The 16,415-nt window shown below is 38.1% G+C and overlaps 1 protein-coding gene across 1 annotated transcript in view; it reads right to left on the reverse strand.

The window, feature by feature from the left end:
• Positions 1-16,415, reverse strand: part of LOC145692971 (uncharacterized) — a 114,756-nt gene that overhangs the window by 86,335 nt on the left and 12,006 nt on the right. Inside the window, exons 3-5 of the mRNA XM_081768577.1 lie at positions 15,493-15,635; positions 9,442-9,616; positions 6,747-7,208 (exon numbers count right to left, since the gene is read on the reverse strand). Coding sequence (XP_081624703.1) covers positions 6,747-7,208; positions 9,442-9,616; positions 15,493-15,635 — 780 coding nt within the window. The remainder of the gene's footprint in view (positions 1-6,746; positions 7,209-9,441; positions 9,617-15,492; positions 15,636-16,415) is intronic.

Genomic DNA, 16,415 nt, shown 5'->3' on the forward strand with positions numbered 1-16,415 from the left:
CTTCACTTTTAACTCTGGTTGCAACAAACGACACGCCATCGTTTCAGGGTAGCTTTCGAAAATGACTTTAATGAAAGGAGGTGTGTGTGTGTGTATTAGTTTTTTTTTTTCATGTTGAATTGTTATCTTTCTTTTTTTTTTAAATAGCCCACTGACTTATATCAGGAAGTATTTTTCTTTTAAATAGACGAGATTTTACTCATTCAATTTTACTAATTTCTTCTTCTGGCCTATTTAAGGGTTTCTTGCTTTAAATTAAAATTACATAATACAGTGGTTAAATTTCGCATAAAACATTTAAAGATCTCAAGAAGAAGTAGTCAGTAAAATTAACTGGCTAAAATTCTTTGTTTCCTCATATAAATTAATGGGCTGAATAACTATTATGATGCAAGTTATCAACATTCTTAAGAGTTACTCTTGTTTATTGGGATTTAAAGAAGCTATAATTAAATAATACATAATTATTTCGCTCGACTTTTCTATGAACGCACAGCTTCATTAGTTGTTAGTAAATAAATTTCCTATTTCGGAAGGTCAAGTAGTTTCCTTATTCTATGATCTCGCACACACACACACACACACACACACACACAAATAGCTTGGGTCATGGAAGTTGTTACTAAAACAACAAAAACAAATACCTGCCTCAAATACCATCCTCTCATAATATCCATGAAAAAGTCGGTTCTCTATCGAAAGATGTTTGAAGTCCTCTGGACAATAAAATGATAGCTCAGACCTCAAGAATGTGATTTTTCATTTTGAAAAGTTGTTTAATTCTTCCTTTACAATTCTGCACATGGAAATGCAGATTAGTCCACGTGAGTGTGAAGTGAGCGCGGGCTCGCACTCATCTCTCTGGACTGGGCTCGCACTCACTCGCGCTCACCAGTCTCAACTGGACTCGCGATCACTTCTCCCAACTGGGCTCGCGCTCACTCGCGCTCGCACTCACTAATCTTATCTGGGCTTGCACTCACTCGGGCTTGCGCTCATCTCTCTCGACTGGGCTCGCACTCACTCGCGCTCACGATCACTTCTCCCAACTGGGCTCGCACTCACTCGCGCTCGCGATCACTTCTTCCATCTGGGCTCGCGCTCACTCGGGCTCGCGATCACTTCTCCCAACTGGGCTCGCACTCACTTCTCTCGATTGGGTTCGCGCTCACTAATCTCAAGTGGGCTCGGGCTCGCGCTCACTTATTTCATTGGGGCTCGGGCTCACTCGGGCTCGCGCTCAATTATTGAGCCCGAGCCCGGTTGAGCGTGAGTGCCAAGCTCACGAGCGTAGGGCTCGCGAGTTTGGACACCTATGGTCATGAATGGTTTCGAGACGGGTATTATAATATTCTTCGTGCAATATAACACTCGGTTTAATCATCAAAAGTTCAATAATGTTGAGATTTGGGAATTGGGTGGCCATCGGGAGTGTAATGGTTCATCCTGAAATAATGAAACCATGACTTAATAGCTTCCACAGTGTGAATTCGCGCACTGTCATATTGAAAAATTGTCATTTGCCGGCTACATCATCTGGACAATAGAATGTACATAGTCACCTAAAAGGTCCATATAATCGCTTGCAATCATACAACCCGATTCCGTTAGCGTCCGCCATACAACACGGTCTTTTGTTAGAAATACGGTTTAAAAAAAAAACTAATCGAACCATACTATACGTTTCCAGTCATCCGCAGTCCACTTTGTATGTTCTCGGCACAATTTTCTTCGCTCTAAAGAGTTGTATGAAGTAATCACCAGTATGGAAATTGTATCCCGGCCGGTTCAAATCATTCAGTTGGTTCATGTTATGCAAATCGCATTGGACTATATTGTTGCAATAGGCTGTTCCAAGTGCTGAGTTCCGCGGTCATTTTTCCGCATTTGTTCACAGTCCTTGAAGCTTCTTTTCCGTCAACTGAAGTTCTATATACTGAGTTCTGTAGGCCGTTATTAGCTTGGACACTGTTCCTCGCGACACACACTAGCCACCTTCGATACATATGCGCCTACTAACCGCGCACTCAATTTGTTTACTATCTTTGATTAGTGAGTGAGTATCTTTTTACATTATCACTAAAAATTTGACCCAGTCCAAATCCCAACTTTCAGGACACAAGTCTCGAGAACAAAAGTTATGCACAAGAATATTTCACTAAGCAAATGAAGGTTTACCACTATGCTAAGTTTCATAAAGATCCGATAAGTTCATATGAGAGCTCCACGTCGAAAATGAAAGGAAGAATTCACTAATTCAAAACTCCAACTCTGATGGCCCTAAATTTTGAAATCAAAGGATTGATCTAGAAAATATTCCACAAACATATTAATCAGGACAAGGCATACATCTGTGTTAAATTTGAAGAGGATCGTATGAGTTCACCTCACGACCTACGAAGTATATTGTTAGGGTTCCCACTTATTTGGCGAATACGAATTCTCTGACTTTTCCAGATTATGATTTACAAATATCCAAGTCAAAACTAATTTATGTTTGATAGAGAAAGCAAAATTAATAACTGAACGAAAAATCAAAGAAACCTGCACTCAATTTAGATAAAGGAGACACAAATGTGATTCGGAGCTGTCTTTTCAGTACATATTTTTGCTGTCTGCAAGGCAATAAAAAAACAGTGATCGACAGTGAACAATGACCAGTGAGTGACCATTAACAGGTGTTCATTTCTGACAAGACGACTTGTGCTTTGCATTTTTTTTTTATTTATTTATTTATTTATTTATTTAACCTATTCATATTTCTCCCTCACGTTTCAAATCCTCTTCGAATTGTTTTTAGGCTGAAGATGGAAACAATGTGTTCCCCAAGCGCTACTTAGAATATATATATATATATATATATATTTTCGGCGAGTACTAGCTTTTCTGTCTATATTTATTTTAAATGTTATCACTACTCGCAATATTGCGATATCAAATTTCATTGCTGATTTACACAACATAATCGAAGTAAGGTTGAAATTTTCAATTTTAATTGCACATGCTCCATATATTATAAATTGTTAATCACAAATAAAGCGATTTTTGCCTAGTTATTTTACATTTAATCTATATTCTAACATCAAAACTTTATGCCATTAATTATTTTATCCTAAACATGAGAATAAAGTCAATGTACTTGTCAGTTTACCGCTCGTAACTTCACGAGAAAAACGAAAGAAAAAAAAAACTGCACTAGAACACAGGAAAGCCTCGACGTGGATCATAAAAAAGGACGTGGCATCAATGATACCAAATCGATATTCCAACTCTGCATATAAACCTTCCTGGGAACAGTGGATCTGAACATACTGATGCCAGTCTTGGGAAGTAACGTAACGCAAGTAACGCGTTACTTGTAACGCGTTACTTTTTAAGTAACGTTTCCTAGTAACGCGTTACATTTTTCCAAAGTAACTGTAACGGTAACGCGTTACAAATTTTTAAGTAACGTGCCTAGTTTGCGTTACTTTTTCGCGTTACATTTCGGATGAGTAACTACAATATATGGTTTTTTTTTCGGAAACAAATGTTACTTTCCTGTAAGTGAATTTCTGAGAATGGAACAATGTCATGAACGATGTCAGTGAACGACAATTCCTGCACTGTTCGCCTTTACCCGTTTCGCCTTATGACCTCTAGTAATGAAGTTAGCATGTAAAACCTGTTATCACTTTTCATCTTAATGCAAGGCGGAACGGGAAATCTCGATGTGCATTTACCCGTTTCGCCTTACGAACTTTACGTTGGTAGGTTTGCAAATACATTCATAGATACAATTTGATTTGTTTATTTACATAACAAAATATAGTGCCACTTGCTGCTTTTGGAAGATGAGGACAGCCTCAGGAAAATCACGTGTACTGATTGCAAGCACCTGGAAGATTTTGTCTTAGATTTTGACAGCTCCAAATCAATACATTCAGTGAGTGAACTACGAGTGCATTGGTACTGGTAGTCTATTTTACTTTGAATGGTGGTGTTTTTATAAAGATGGAGAACGAAAATATTTTATCGTTCGAACATTTGAAAGAATGCTTTTTCTTAAAAGCTGAAGATGATGGTGAACAGCAGTGGCGTATTTAGGGGTGGGACTTCCGGGCTTAAGCTCCCCCCGAAATCTTATTACTATAGTAAAGTATATAAAATATCTTGCAGAATTTTCACATTTTCAGGCAAAGCCCCACCGAAATAAAATCGAGTACGCCACTGCTGAACAGAATTTAAAAGTAAAGTGCCCCGGCGGGAAATATTTATAAACAATTAGGGTGTCATAATGAACGACATTCAGTAAGGGTTTAATATGAATAAACGGTGTTCTGATGAACAGGCCTACTTTATTGATGTAATGTTGATAGTATGCAATATTAGAGTTTTTTAAAGATCAGTTTGCACATCCTAAAGTCCCGTTGATTATAGAGTTTGGAACAACTAGCTTTAAAAAGCATGTATCGATTTTAGAGTTATTGGCAATTTTGATTCACCCCCAGTTCATGTATTCTCATTTCGTCAATTGTAGTGTAATGTTTCTCTATATTCTGTATTTTTAATTTTACATAGCAATATTGTTATTATTATATAATTAGTTTAGCAGAATAATAATAAGCAACCATTTTTTCTAACGCATAGGGATGGGCACGAGTCAAGCTAAAACTCGACTCGAATCCAAGTCGAGTTTCGAGTCGAATCAAAAGTAATATTCTCGAGTCAAAAGTAATATTCTCGAGTCGAGTTCCGAACCGATTCACTGCTTTTGGCGTCGAGTTTCGAGTCGAGTCGAGTTTGATAAGTGGCTCGCTCGTTTTAACTCGTTTTGAAATCATGGGCTGATTACACTGGAAAGCGAAAGCCATGAGAAATGTAATCTAAGCAGTAATATGGAATACTTTTAGTGTTGCTCACGAGAGGGGACACTGCTCGCATCTCGTCTCGTCCCGATAGCGAGACTACAAGAGATTTTTTATAACAAGCTTAGCTCGGCTCGGCTTAACTAAGCCGATGGCTCGAGCCGGCTCGCTTGGGGTGAACCATCGGCTCGAGCTGGCTTGGTTGGGATAAGCCATCTGCTCGGTTCGACTCAACTGAGCGAAGGGCTCTAGCCGAATCGGTTGGGTGAGTTGTTGGCTCAGCTCACTTCTCGGTTTGAGTCGATAGTGAATGAGCTGTGAGCCGATCTGCTCGGGTCGTTGACAATTCTAAACCCGGGCCGAGCAGTTTTGAAGATATTTGGCCAGTGCCCTATAACTTTTAACTCGTGAACAATGTCCTTTACTCCTAGACTTCACGACTCCCGAGGTTGGCAATCAACTACTTTTTTAGTATTTATATATAAACCGCCTATCTTTCATGTTTATACACAGTGTTGTTATAATAATAATAATAATAATAATAATAATAATAATAGAAGAAGAAGAAGAAAAAGAAGTTGTAGTAGTAGTAGTACCATTGATAATAATTATATTGTCTATGTAAGATACTTGAAGAGAGTACTCGAAACTCGACCCGAATTCGAGTCGAGTTGGAGGAAATTTTTCAAGCTGAGTTCTCGGGTCGAGCTCAAAGATATATGTTTCTAGTCGAATCGAGTTTCAAAGAAAACTTGCTCGAATTCACTCGTGCCCTACGAGTAACGCAGTATGGCATTTTAGTCAATGTTACATTACATTAAAATGTTGATATAGTTGTCAAGTAAAAATTTGGCCTTGCATTTACATAAATCGATTCAGAACGTTCAATAATAATAATAATAATAATAATAATAATAATAATAATAATAATAATAGCGGTAGTAATAACAGTACGGAAAACTGAAGTAATAAGATTTTTTTCACATATTCAAAGTTTCGGAACTAAAAGTAACGCGTTACTTTCGAAGTAAAGTAACAGTTACTTTTTTGAGGCAAGTAACGCGTTACTAACGCGTTACATTTTAAGAGAAAGTAAAGTAACTTGTAACGCGTTACATTTTTACAAGTAACTTACCCAACACTGACTGATGCAAAACGATCCCTCAGCTTGTAATAACACAGAAAATAGTGCTGTCCTTTTATCACCATCTCGTGCTTACAACATAATCAAATAATCAAAAGAGCAGTTGATCTATCTAATTCTGCAGAGGTCACATCAAGGTTTTCGAACCGAAAATTTGATTACGTAAAAACGGCCCCTTGTTCTGGCATTGTTGGTTTCACTTTATTTCTTTGTTTACAGCAGTATAGATTTTCTTGCCTGCAAATTCAAAGTTATGTACCCAAGAAAACACAGAAGCCTATAGCTTTTACGTTGTGATAAGGCTATGAAAATTATCCAAACAGTGCATTGACACGTTGGGTTGAATAACTTTACTTCGCACGCTGAAAAGATGATCTGCTTTGGAAATTAACCAAGTCAGAGACCCAAATCAAATTGAGAACTAGCAAACATTCTGTAAAATTTCTCTTAACTGTAGAATCTACCACAGGAAAGGAAAGTGTGCAGCTGAACATAAAGGTCACGAAAAAAAGAGAAAAAAGCCAAATATTTCGTTTGCTTTACCCAAAAAAGGTCGCTCTTGCCTATCTGAATTGTATCTCGCTTCCATAAATCAATTCCTGTTTTCTCTGTTCTTCAAGTCCCCTTACCAGGCAGAGTGATCATTACATTCAACTTCAAAATATTCAAGAGGCCAATAACTTTAAATATTTGTATGTGCTAGCGACTTATATTTACTTACAACACAATGAAAATGAAGGATAAAACAAGCTTACCATTTCCGGATTTCTCGGAAGGACCCGATGTCCCTTGAGCTGACTGAACGTCTAACTTCATTGGTGTACATAACTCACGTTCATTACGACACGACTCACTATAAAGCATTTTGTTTAGCGTCGAAGAACTACTTTCTTTGCTCGTATCCTGCAAATTCATACGAACCAATTCTTCAGTCATCGAACTTCCAGCCTGAGTTCCTTGTCCGCTACAATCACTTGGTCTATCCAAAACACTAGGATCACAAAATAAGTCGATGGAAGAAACGCCACTATTATCTCGATTAAGAGACTCATTCCCGCTCTCAGGTGCCACATCTCTTGTCGATGAAGAGTTATTTTGTGATGCTGCATTTTCTTGTTCACAATCACTGGCTGTTTGCGTGTACTGGCTGCTCTTCTCCAGATGGGTTAAACCAGGCAGACTTGTCAACGGTGTAGCCTCTATTCGTTGGACTGTCACTACAAGAGAAAATAAATTACACCATTTATAAGACAGAAAGTGAACCTTGACTTTCAGAGAAATTAAATTAAAATAATGATTGTAATATACGAGTAAATCGCTTGAAGACCAATCTTATAAAAAAACTCAAAAGGTACTTACTTTTGATCCTTCAAATTACTATATATTAAACGTCAAATTTTAATAATTGACGGCTGTACGTATTGTTAAGACTTGGGTAAGAAATGCATTCAGTACACCTTCTCAGTTTACTGATAAGATTACTCTTCAAGTGGTTTACACTGTAATGTTGCGTAATAAAGTGACATCCCGCTATAATGAGAAAGTAAGAACAAAATTATGTAATAAATACCGAGTTACTTGCCTAAGTCCTAACAATGCTTACAATTGGCAACGAATATTCGACATTTAATATAGTTTTGGAAACAATTTATAACAGTATGGAGGAGCAAAAGGGGTACTTTTTCGATTTAGAATTTAGATTTTTGGTCCATGTTAACCCATCACATATGAGGGATGACGTCCCTCGGCGAGCACACTATTCGGGGAAAGGGAAGGAAGAAAGCGCCCTGGGACCTATGTGTTAGGTATCAACCCGACATTTGTCTGGTGTGAATGAGGAAAACCCACGGAAACCTGAAAATGATGGCTGGCTGGCCTGGCCTGAAAAAGCTTTTTACACTTTTTCGAAAATGAAATGAAATCTTTAAGTTTTACGTCCCACGGTTTACACTTTTTCGACCGAGTGCCCCCACCGGGAGGGTACTTTTTCGAGTTTACATTTGAAGAATACGACGTAATGGTTTAACTGCTGCCACCGGCGACAGAATGAACTGAAATTGTATTACAAATTGATTACATCTAGCATATAAAGCCATTCAATGGAATAAAATTATGAAAAACACTTTCTGTTTATTTGCTTTTTGGTTCCACAACTTTTTCACGCTTCAGGTTATTACTGATAGTAACATAACCAAACAGTCAGCGACAAAATACTTGATGTCTTTCTTCAGTAGTTGTAAACAGGTTTACATCATCCTATGCAAAATGTCGGTCACAGGATTGTTTACTACTACTGGAGATAGACAATCGGTTATTGTCCGAAATATTTAAACCATTTGAGGAGGTTTGGTCGTCATAAGAACATTCAATGAGGAACAAATTAAATTAAGTTTCTTACGTTACATAAGCAATTGTATTATTTCATGTTTTTAACTTTTTTTTTAAAAATAAACTGATTTACCCAGATACCCGTTCTTTAACTTATTACACAAAATGTTGTGAGATGCGTCCAGAAAGCAAGTTTCCCTAGTGCGCCAAACACAAAGAAGGCATAATGACTTTAAAACATTTCTTGCTCCAACTAGCATAGTGACACTACTTTTCAATATAATCACCACCAAAATTTAGACACTCATTGTAAGTGGGATTACTTTTTCTATTCCGACGTCGTAAGTCAGCCGCCCGAGAGTGGAAGTAATGTTATGGCAGCCGTCTGCATTTGTTCATCACTATCAAAATGCTCATGGGACAGGAATATTTTGAGGTGTCAGAAGACAGGAAAATCGCTCGAAGAAAGATCCGGGCTATACGACGGGTCCCAGTTGAATGACTGCAGAAGTTCGGTAGTATTGCCCGGAATTCGTACCGAGCGATTTTCATGTCTTCTTATGACATTCCTGTCCGGTAAGCATTTTGATAGAGATGAACAAATGCAGACGGCTATGATACACTGGTTCCACTCCCAGGCGGCTGACTTTTACGACTGCGGATGACAATGTTTGACTTCCGGCGAGGAATATGTTGAAAAGTAATGTTACCTGTACTGTATCTGTGGCAAGAAATGTTTCAACGTCAATGTGTTTTCTTTGTCTACCACTCTAGGAAGATTTACGTTCCGGACGCGCCTCGCATTTGGATTATAAAACAGTTTTACATAAAATCTTTACAAATCTAATTAGCCTTTATTGCTTTTCAAATTTAAAAAGTTCGACGCCTTGTTATAGTAACGAGAGTTGCATGTCTTCTTACAAAACTTTATTGTCAGAAGTGAATATTGATGAAACGAGGAAATAATTTTTAAACTCTACACAGTGGAACTTTGAGTACAATTTGGAAAAATTCTTGACAAAACGCCGTATTCTACAGTAACCCTTTACATTTCTGGATTAAATAAACTACGAATATGAACTCGCACCGATTCAATCAATAATTACACAGATACAATATTACCTGAGGCAACTTCTTCATTCTTTTCCGAACGAAGAGTTAGTTTTTGTTGTTTGCTCTGGTCATGACTTGAAAACCGTTTCTTTAATTTGCGCTCTGCAAGTCGAACCTTCTGCTTTGCAACGCTTGAAGGGGTAGGCGTACTTCCCAAAGCGCTTAACCTGCTCCGGGGGACACTCTATAAAATAGAAAGCACGTGTTATAATGTACTACTTTTAGCAGCACGTAAAATTACCTTTGTACTATCATAACATAAAACACTACTTACTTAAAGATGTGATAACACATACTATCCAGTACAATTAAAAGCTTGTTAAATTTTACCCATTATCTAGTTTCACATATTTGCACACAGGATTCTCCCACGGCGCAATATCACAGATTATCTTTAGCACAGGCCTTGTTTCACTAACGCGCGTTAGATGTGATTTCGTTGGTGATGTGGGTAGTGAAAGAGACTACTGTGCATATGCTTTTAATTAAACACTAACAGTGACCCGTCCTACCTCGAAATCACTGTTCCGACACTATTCTACTATGCAGGAAATGCTGACGTTTGTATGAGAAAGAGCCCTACCCAAAAGTGACTTCTTATTTTTTACGGTGGCATTTTGCCCATTACAAAACCTGCTACACAACAGCTGAGAAACTGATATATGTATGCATATACAGCTTTTGTTGTACTGTAAAACCCGATTTGACAGGTGTCGTTGTTTGCAAGTTGCATGAATGCAAACGAATGAGCTTTTGTATTTCATATGAAATAAACAATTGAGAAACACTTTACCAGCGGACAAAGTGTCGTAACTTCTTTGTACACATGAACACGAATTCGCATTGTATGTTGCTCCGAGAATTTTTGAAAAATGAAATCTTTTAGGTTTACGTCGCACGGTTATACCGTCTAGGGTAAAGAAGACGGTGATGACGAGAAACGAATGCAATGGTGGAGTGAATAAGGTGGGAAAACCCCGAGAAAACCCACGCACACAGTGTTTTTCCACTACACAGCCCACTTGGCGAGAGCTGAGACTGAACCTGGGAAACCATGCACCAGAAGTGAACGTTCTACCACTGAGTCACCGGGGCCTCCGGAGAATTTTTAAGTTTTGTTGTTCTTCGTAAACAAATAAATAAATAAATATCAATGGCACATCTTGCTGAGTTAATAATGAGTGACGCAACTTCAGGTACTCGGAACATTGCAGTAATATTGACACTACTTTATATCCAGCTTATTAAAATCAAGCGTATGTTTTCTGCTAAATTTACGACGTGATTCCGTGCAAGTAAACACACACGTACCTGGTCATTGTTAATGTACGTAAGAGATACTTCTTTATATTAATATAATTTGCTATAAATGAGGTCAATATTTTCCTCAATTATACTAGTGCCTATGTGCAGTCATCTTCAGGTTATAAACTGGAACTGGAAAACGGAATGGACAGATCGATGTGAGTGTAATTTTCTGCAACTTGTACAGTCAGTATTCATTGGGTGGTCATTCAAAGGATGATTTGAAAATTTAACACGATCTTAGTCTTTTTTCGATTGACATAATTTGGTAATGACCGTACTACATAAAACATAATTTGAAACTTGCCTTCTGAAATCTATGTATTTGCTTTTGAAACCTTCAAACTTTCAGTCTTCTTAACTTGAAAAATCTAGGTAGACTTGAGAATTTACGATTAGTGTGTGTTACAACGAACAGTGGTAAGTTTTTCATCTACGATATTCACCTAGCTAGCTTATAATCAATTATTCGGTACACATCATTTGCATAGAAAACACTATTACAAGTACAAAAAAATCAACAAATAGAACATTATCAAATACCATTAATGCATATTCAATATTAAAAGACAAAAATTTCACTGTCACCTTAGATCCTTGTATCGTAGGCTAGTTTTCGTAAGATCCTCTATCCAGCTCGTCCAACACGTGACGAGCGCACTACGCTTGCGCGAGTACACGTGCACCCTTCTTTCAGCAGTAGTACTAGCTCAGGGCTTCTAACAGCACGTTCCTTCAGGGAGGAATGAAAATAGTACTGACAAAATACTGATATTAATAACAGTCGCTAAACACGGTCGAAGATATTCACCGAGAAAATTTTGTAGCTTCGTGAGTGACAGTAATCTCCTCGGGCCTTATAATCATCACCATCCGAATCAACTCCAAAAATATAAAGTAGAGTATCTATCACAATTGTACCTGAACCATTGCTCACTTGTTTCTAGAGATGTGTGTTCCACACTGGATTGAACCTGATATCACGTGTACTGGAACTATGTTTGGCATTCTGCTACAAAAGCTATTCACTTGATTGTTTAAATAAAACTGAAGCAGGTTTTAAATTGTGTTAGCTGTGTATAAGGAAAAAATCTATTGCATAATCGATTTTTTAAATGTAAGTGTGTGCGTGTGTCTTTATGGTACATCCTTTTTTGAAAAGCGCGTAATCATAGTCCATTTTTATTATCAATAGGTTCTTCTCGTTTCCATATAATACTGCGCTCAGTCGGTGCGTATATCTTACTCTTCGAAAAATGAAGTGTGTGTTCGCTTTCATTTTCATATGCAAAACGATACATAACTGAACACACAAACCAATGTGACGTGAATAGCAACCTAAGTCGCGATCACTAATGTTTCCCACGGCACAAGAAAAAAGGCTGTCTCGTCTCGATTCTCGGTATGCTTTTCTCGTCTCGCTTCGGAAATTTGCTAGTCTCGTTTCGTAAATTTATGTATATAATCTATATCTTCATTTTCACTCAATTTTATCTAGAAGTTATAAGAAGCATTCCGCGTCCACGAAGAGTGTGTTATAATATGTTTAGCGCACTAGTTTATTCCCAGAAATCCCGAGAAGCTCCTTGTCTCTTCTTAGAAACGAGACGAGAATTATCTCATTTGTCTCGTCGTCTTGAATTTTAAAATGTACTTCTCATCTCGAATACAAGACAATACGAGAAATTTCTCGTCTCACGAGCAACACAAAACTAGGGGCAATCGCTCCCTCCCCCGAAGAGGAAACTTTCTCATTTTATATATAAATAAAGCCCATCCCAGAGTTTGGAGCTCTTAAAAGTAGTACTAAGTACCAGTATTACAACCCACCGCCCCCCCCCCAGAAGTCCGTTCTGGATCCGCCCCTGATTAAAACTAACCATATTATTGTCATCATCCTATTTTAGAACTGAAGAAAGCCTGAACAGCGATTAAAAAAAAGTTTTTCCTGTTCAAAACAGGACAACTTCAACGTCATCAAAAGAATCATAAGGTAGGAAAAAAAAGTCCTGCTGTTCTATGAAAACTTAGACTCTTTCTGAAAGAATGTCCAGCATTCGATAATGTTTATTTGGTAATTCTAGGCTAGCGGGAACTCATGTTTGCTGATTACTATTCAATATACACTTTGTAGTGATAAGCATTTCGTTTGGAATAATATACTGAAAGGGTACTTCCAATTGCAACCTTCGTGTGCCCGTTGTCGTTGGTAGGGAACAAATTGATGATGTTAATTTTTCATTAATCTTTCGTCGAATGCTGAAACTGCGCTGCATGTGAAGCACAAAGAAAGGAGAAACAAACATGGTCAGTGGAATTTACCTGAAAGTACAGGGTGCGGCACGTAAAACCGGCCCTTCGTAATATTCTGGTATATTGTGTTTTTGGCAACACTTAAACAATCTACCTTCCTACCAAGAGATGGCGTGTCGAGGTCGGGTCGACTTAACTTGTCGAAACCAGTTGAGAAAAAGGCCTCGTTGTGTTAAGCCGGGTGAGTGTCAGTGTGTGATAATGCCGTATTCGATACCCGAGCGTGTTGCCATTGTTGAAGGGTTCATTCTCACTGGATCTTTTTGTGAAAACAAAGAATTTGTTTCGGGAGAAATTTCCAGGACGTTCTGTGCCAGCAAAAAGCTCCATTCAGGAATTGATTGAAAAATGGCGGCGTACAGGATCGGTTCAAAATGCTCCCAGGAACAGACGACCATCTGTCTGCACACCTGAATTAAAGATGCAGGTGGAGGAGATAATGACAAGAAGTCCTCGAAAGTCAACCAGGAGATTGAGTCAACAGGTTCATGCGAGTGAGGGAAGTTGCAGACGTGTTTTAAGGGGACTGAAGTTAAAACCGTACCGGATAAGTGTTGTGCAAGAACTGAAGGAGCCTGACCTGCAGAAGAGGGTGTATTTCTGTTCATGGCTGTTGAGCAATGTTGCCAGTGGTTTCTCGGATCCACTAATGCTCATCATGAGTGACGAGGCGTGGTTCCACCTGTCTGGGTACGTAAATTCCCAAAACAACCGGTATTGGTCGACAGAAAATCCACACGCAATCCACCAGGTACCCTTGCATGATGAGAAGATTGGTGTTTGGTGTGCCATTTCCGCCACACGCGTTATTGGGCCCATATTCTTTGAGACGACAGTGAACAGTGACGTGTATATGGGAATCCTGGAGGAGTTTTATACACACTTGACCGAAGAGGAGCGTCAGTTATGTTACTTTCAGCAGGACGGTGCAACATGCCACACATCACTGCATCATTGTCCCTTGTGCATGAGATGTTTACACCAGAGAGGACAATCAGCAAAGGCTTGTGGCCTCCTCGGTCATCAGACTTGTCCACGTGTGACTTTTACTTATGGGGACTGTTAAAGGGAAGAGTATACGAAACAAATCCACACACAATTGAAGAACTCAAGACCAGGATCCAGGATGTCATCAATAGCATTACAACACAAGAACTGACAAGGGTATATATGAATCTCCTCAATCGTGCTCACATGTGTGTTGAAGTGGGCGGAGGACACTTTCAGCACCTGCTGTGAAGGTGAGTAGTCATATTCAATACATTACATTTCATTTTATGTGTTCACTTTACGTGCCGCACCCTGTATTACTTCCTTACTCACAGCTGAGAAGCATATGTGAGTTGTGGTACCTCCTTCAGGAAAATGCATCTGGGAACCAAAAAGCCTACCCTTATACAAAGCACTTATTTTGTAATAGTAACAAAAACAATGTGTATGATAGTAGTTGATGTAATTGTGGCACTAAATGTAGATGTTGGAATAGGCCTATCACACAACAACAGTTGTAACTTTCTTAACCTATGAGTTGGCAACATTACTAGCACTCGAGGACGGAGCGGAAGCTGTCTGCCAGGTCGGTTCTCAAGAATTCTTCTCTATAATAATAAATTATAACGCATACTGTTTCAAAGCCTTGTAACGGTATTTCAAGATGAACATTTATAACAATTTTGACCATCATAACCTGGAAGTGGGATGAACTTGTATTGTTATTAATTTTTCAAAGGTGTTTTATTTAAGTTGTAGGATTCTTTCTTCTAAAAAGAATACATGTTAATGCAGTCACGTACTCACAACTAAATTAAGACGATTTATCCAGAATATGCTATTGTGATGAAACGAAAAGAAGTGTCTACATAAAGGAATCAACTTCGCTTAAGGATAAGGTGCAAAACCTTCCTCGATATATTGCAGGAGCAAATACAGATGAATAAAAGATGATGTTCAATTCTTTTGTTTCTCTCTTTACAAATTATTAACCCATTAGCAGAATAACAGAACTTTCATATACGAAACAGCCTTAAGTACACAGGAAGTAAAGTGATTAGTAAAAAAAATATTGAAACTGAAGATACGGTACAGTTAATCGTCTGAAAATCAATCTTCATATTTCTTAGAAAGAATATGCATTGGAAATCAAGAGCAGAAAAAGATCAAGGTTCAAAAATAATCCACTAAATAAAAGTCGCAGGTAAAACTCATAATTCCAACACCAACCGAACTCTTTTCAACATTTTCCGGTGACTAAAATGCCGACATAATTGCAATTTTAGCGAGGAATTTCCATTATGGTATTATTATATTTTATGACACTGAAAAAACACGAATGTTAAGAGATTGGATCAGTAGGAAACCATTACATGCATATTACCATAAAACAAAAATGTTAGTATTTATTAATAGACAGCTCTACAAAGCCATTTCTTTAAGAAAAATTACCTTTGTTGGTAATGTAATGCTGACATGCAAACGTTGTCCTGTTTTGCACGCATCTATTAAGTACTTCAACTGCTCCACCAAATTTCCGCATTGTTTCAGTTGCGCAGCAGAACTCTCGGGAAGCTTTCTAAGACGCTCTTGAACTGGCAGAAACAAAAAATAAAATGATAGTGAATGGACAAAACACAGTGAAGCACCTTTACGGTGGAAACCTGCAATTCCTCCTAAACTGTTTAAATTAGAGAGGTATCCAAGATAAAGGGGTAGAATTACATCATAACCGTGTTACGTAATAAACAATACTGCACTATTACACGCATCAATACACTCTATACGCGCAGAATTGTACTTTTGTATCATGTTTCTGTTGTTGAAAACTTTTATAGTATCTTCATGTAGAAAATTATTATGGATTGAGTTGTGCAATACAATGCAGGTAAGCAGTTTACGATATACATACGTACCTTAGCAGTTCAATGAACACTTAACACATATCACGACAATAACATTCACAGGAAAATGTCGCTCTGCAGTGTATATAATTGTTTTTCAGTATTTCAATTTTTCATGAAGAAGTCTCTCACGAGGGTTTGTTTCCTCTTCTCTAACTTGTTCTTCACTTGTACTTTCAACCAATTTTGTCCCTTACAGCTTGGCACTCTGCGGACCCCTTTCTACTGTCCTCGGAATTTTATCATTGTTTTCTCATGGTAATAGATAATCTGTTCTGCTCCCTCACCAACACTCTTCTCGGAAATCTAAATCCTATCTCGCGAATCATCAAATCATAACTTGCTGTCAACCGTTGATTCATTCTCCTTTACCTTTATGGTGTATCTATTAGGTGTCCAACTTCGTTTCAAATTTGTGTGTTCATAATGCAACAGAGAGGAGTCTCCAGCTTACAAGGCTTCTAGTAAGTA

This window comes from Thermobia domestica, chromosome 1 (genome assembly GCF_964235325.1).
Source record: "Thermobia domestica chromosome 1, izTheDome1.hap1.1, whole genome shotgun sequence".
NCBI classification, from domain to species: domain Eukaryota; kingdom Metazoa; phylum Arthropoda; class Insecta; order Zygentoma; family Lepismatidae; genus Thermobia; species Thermobia domestica.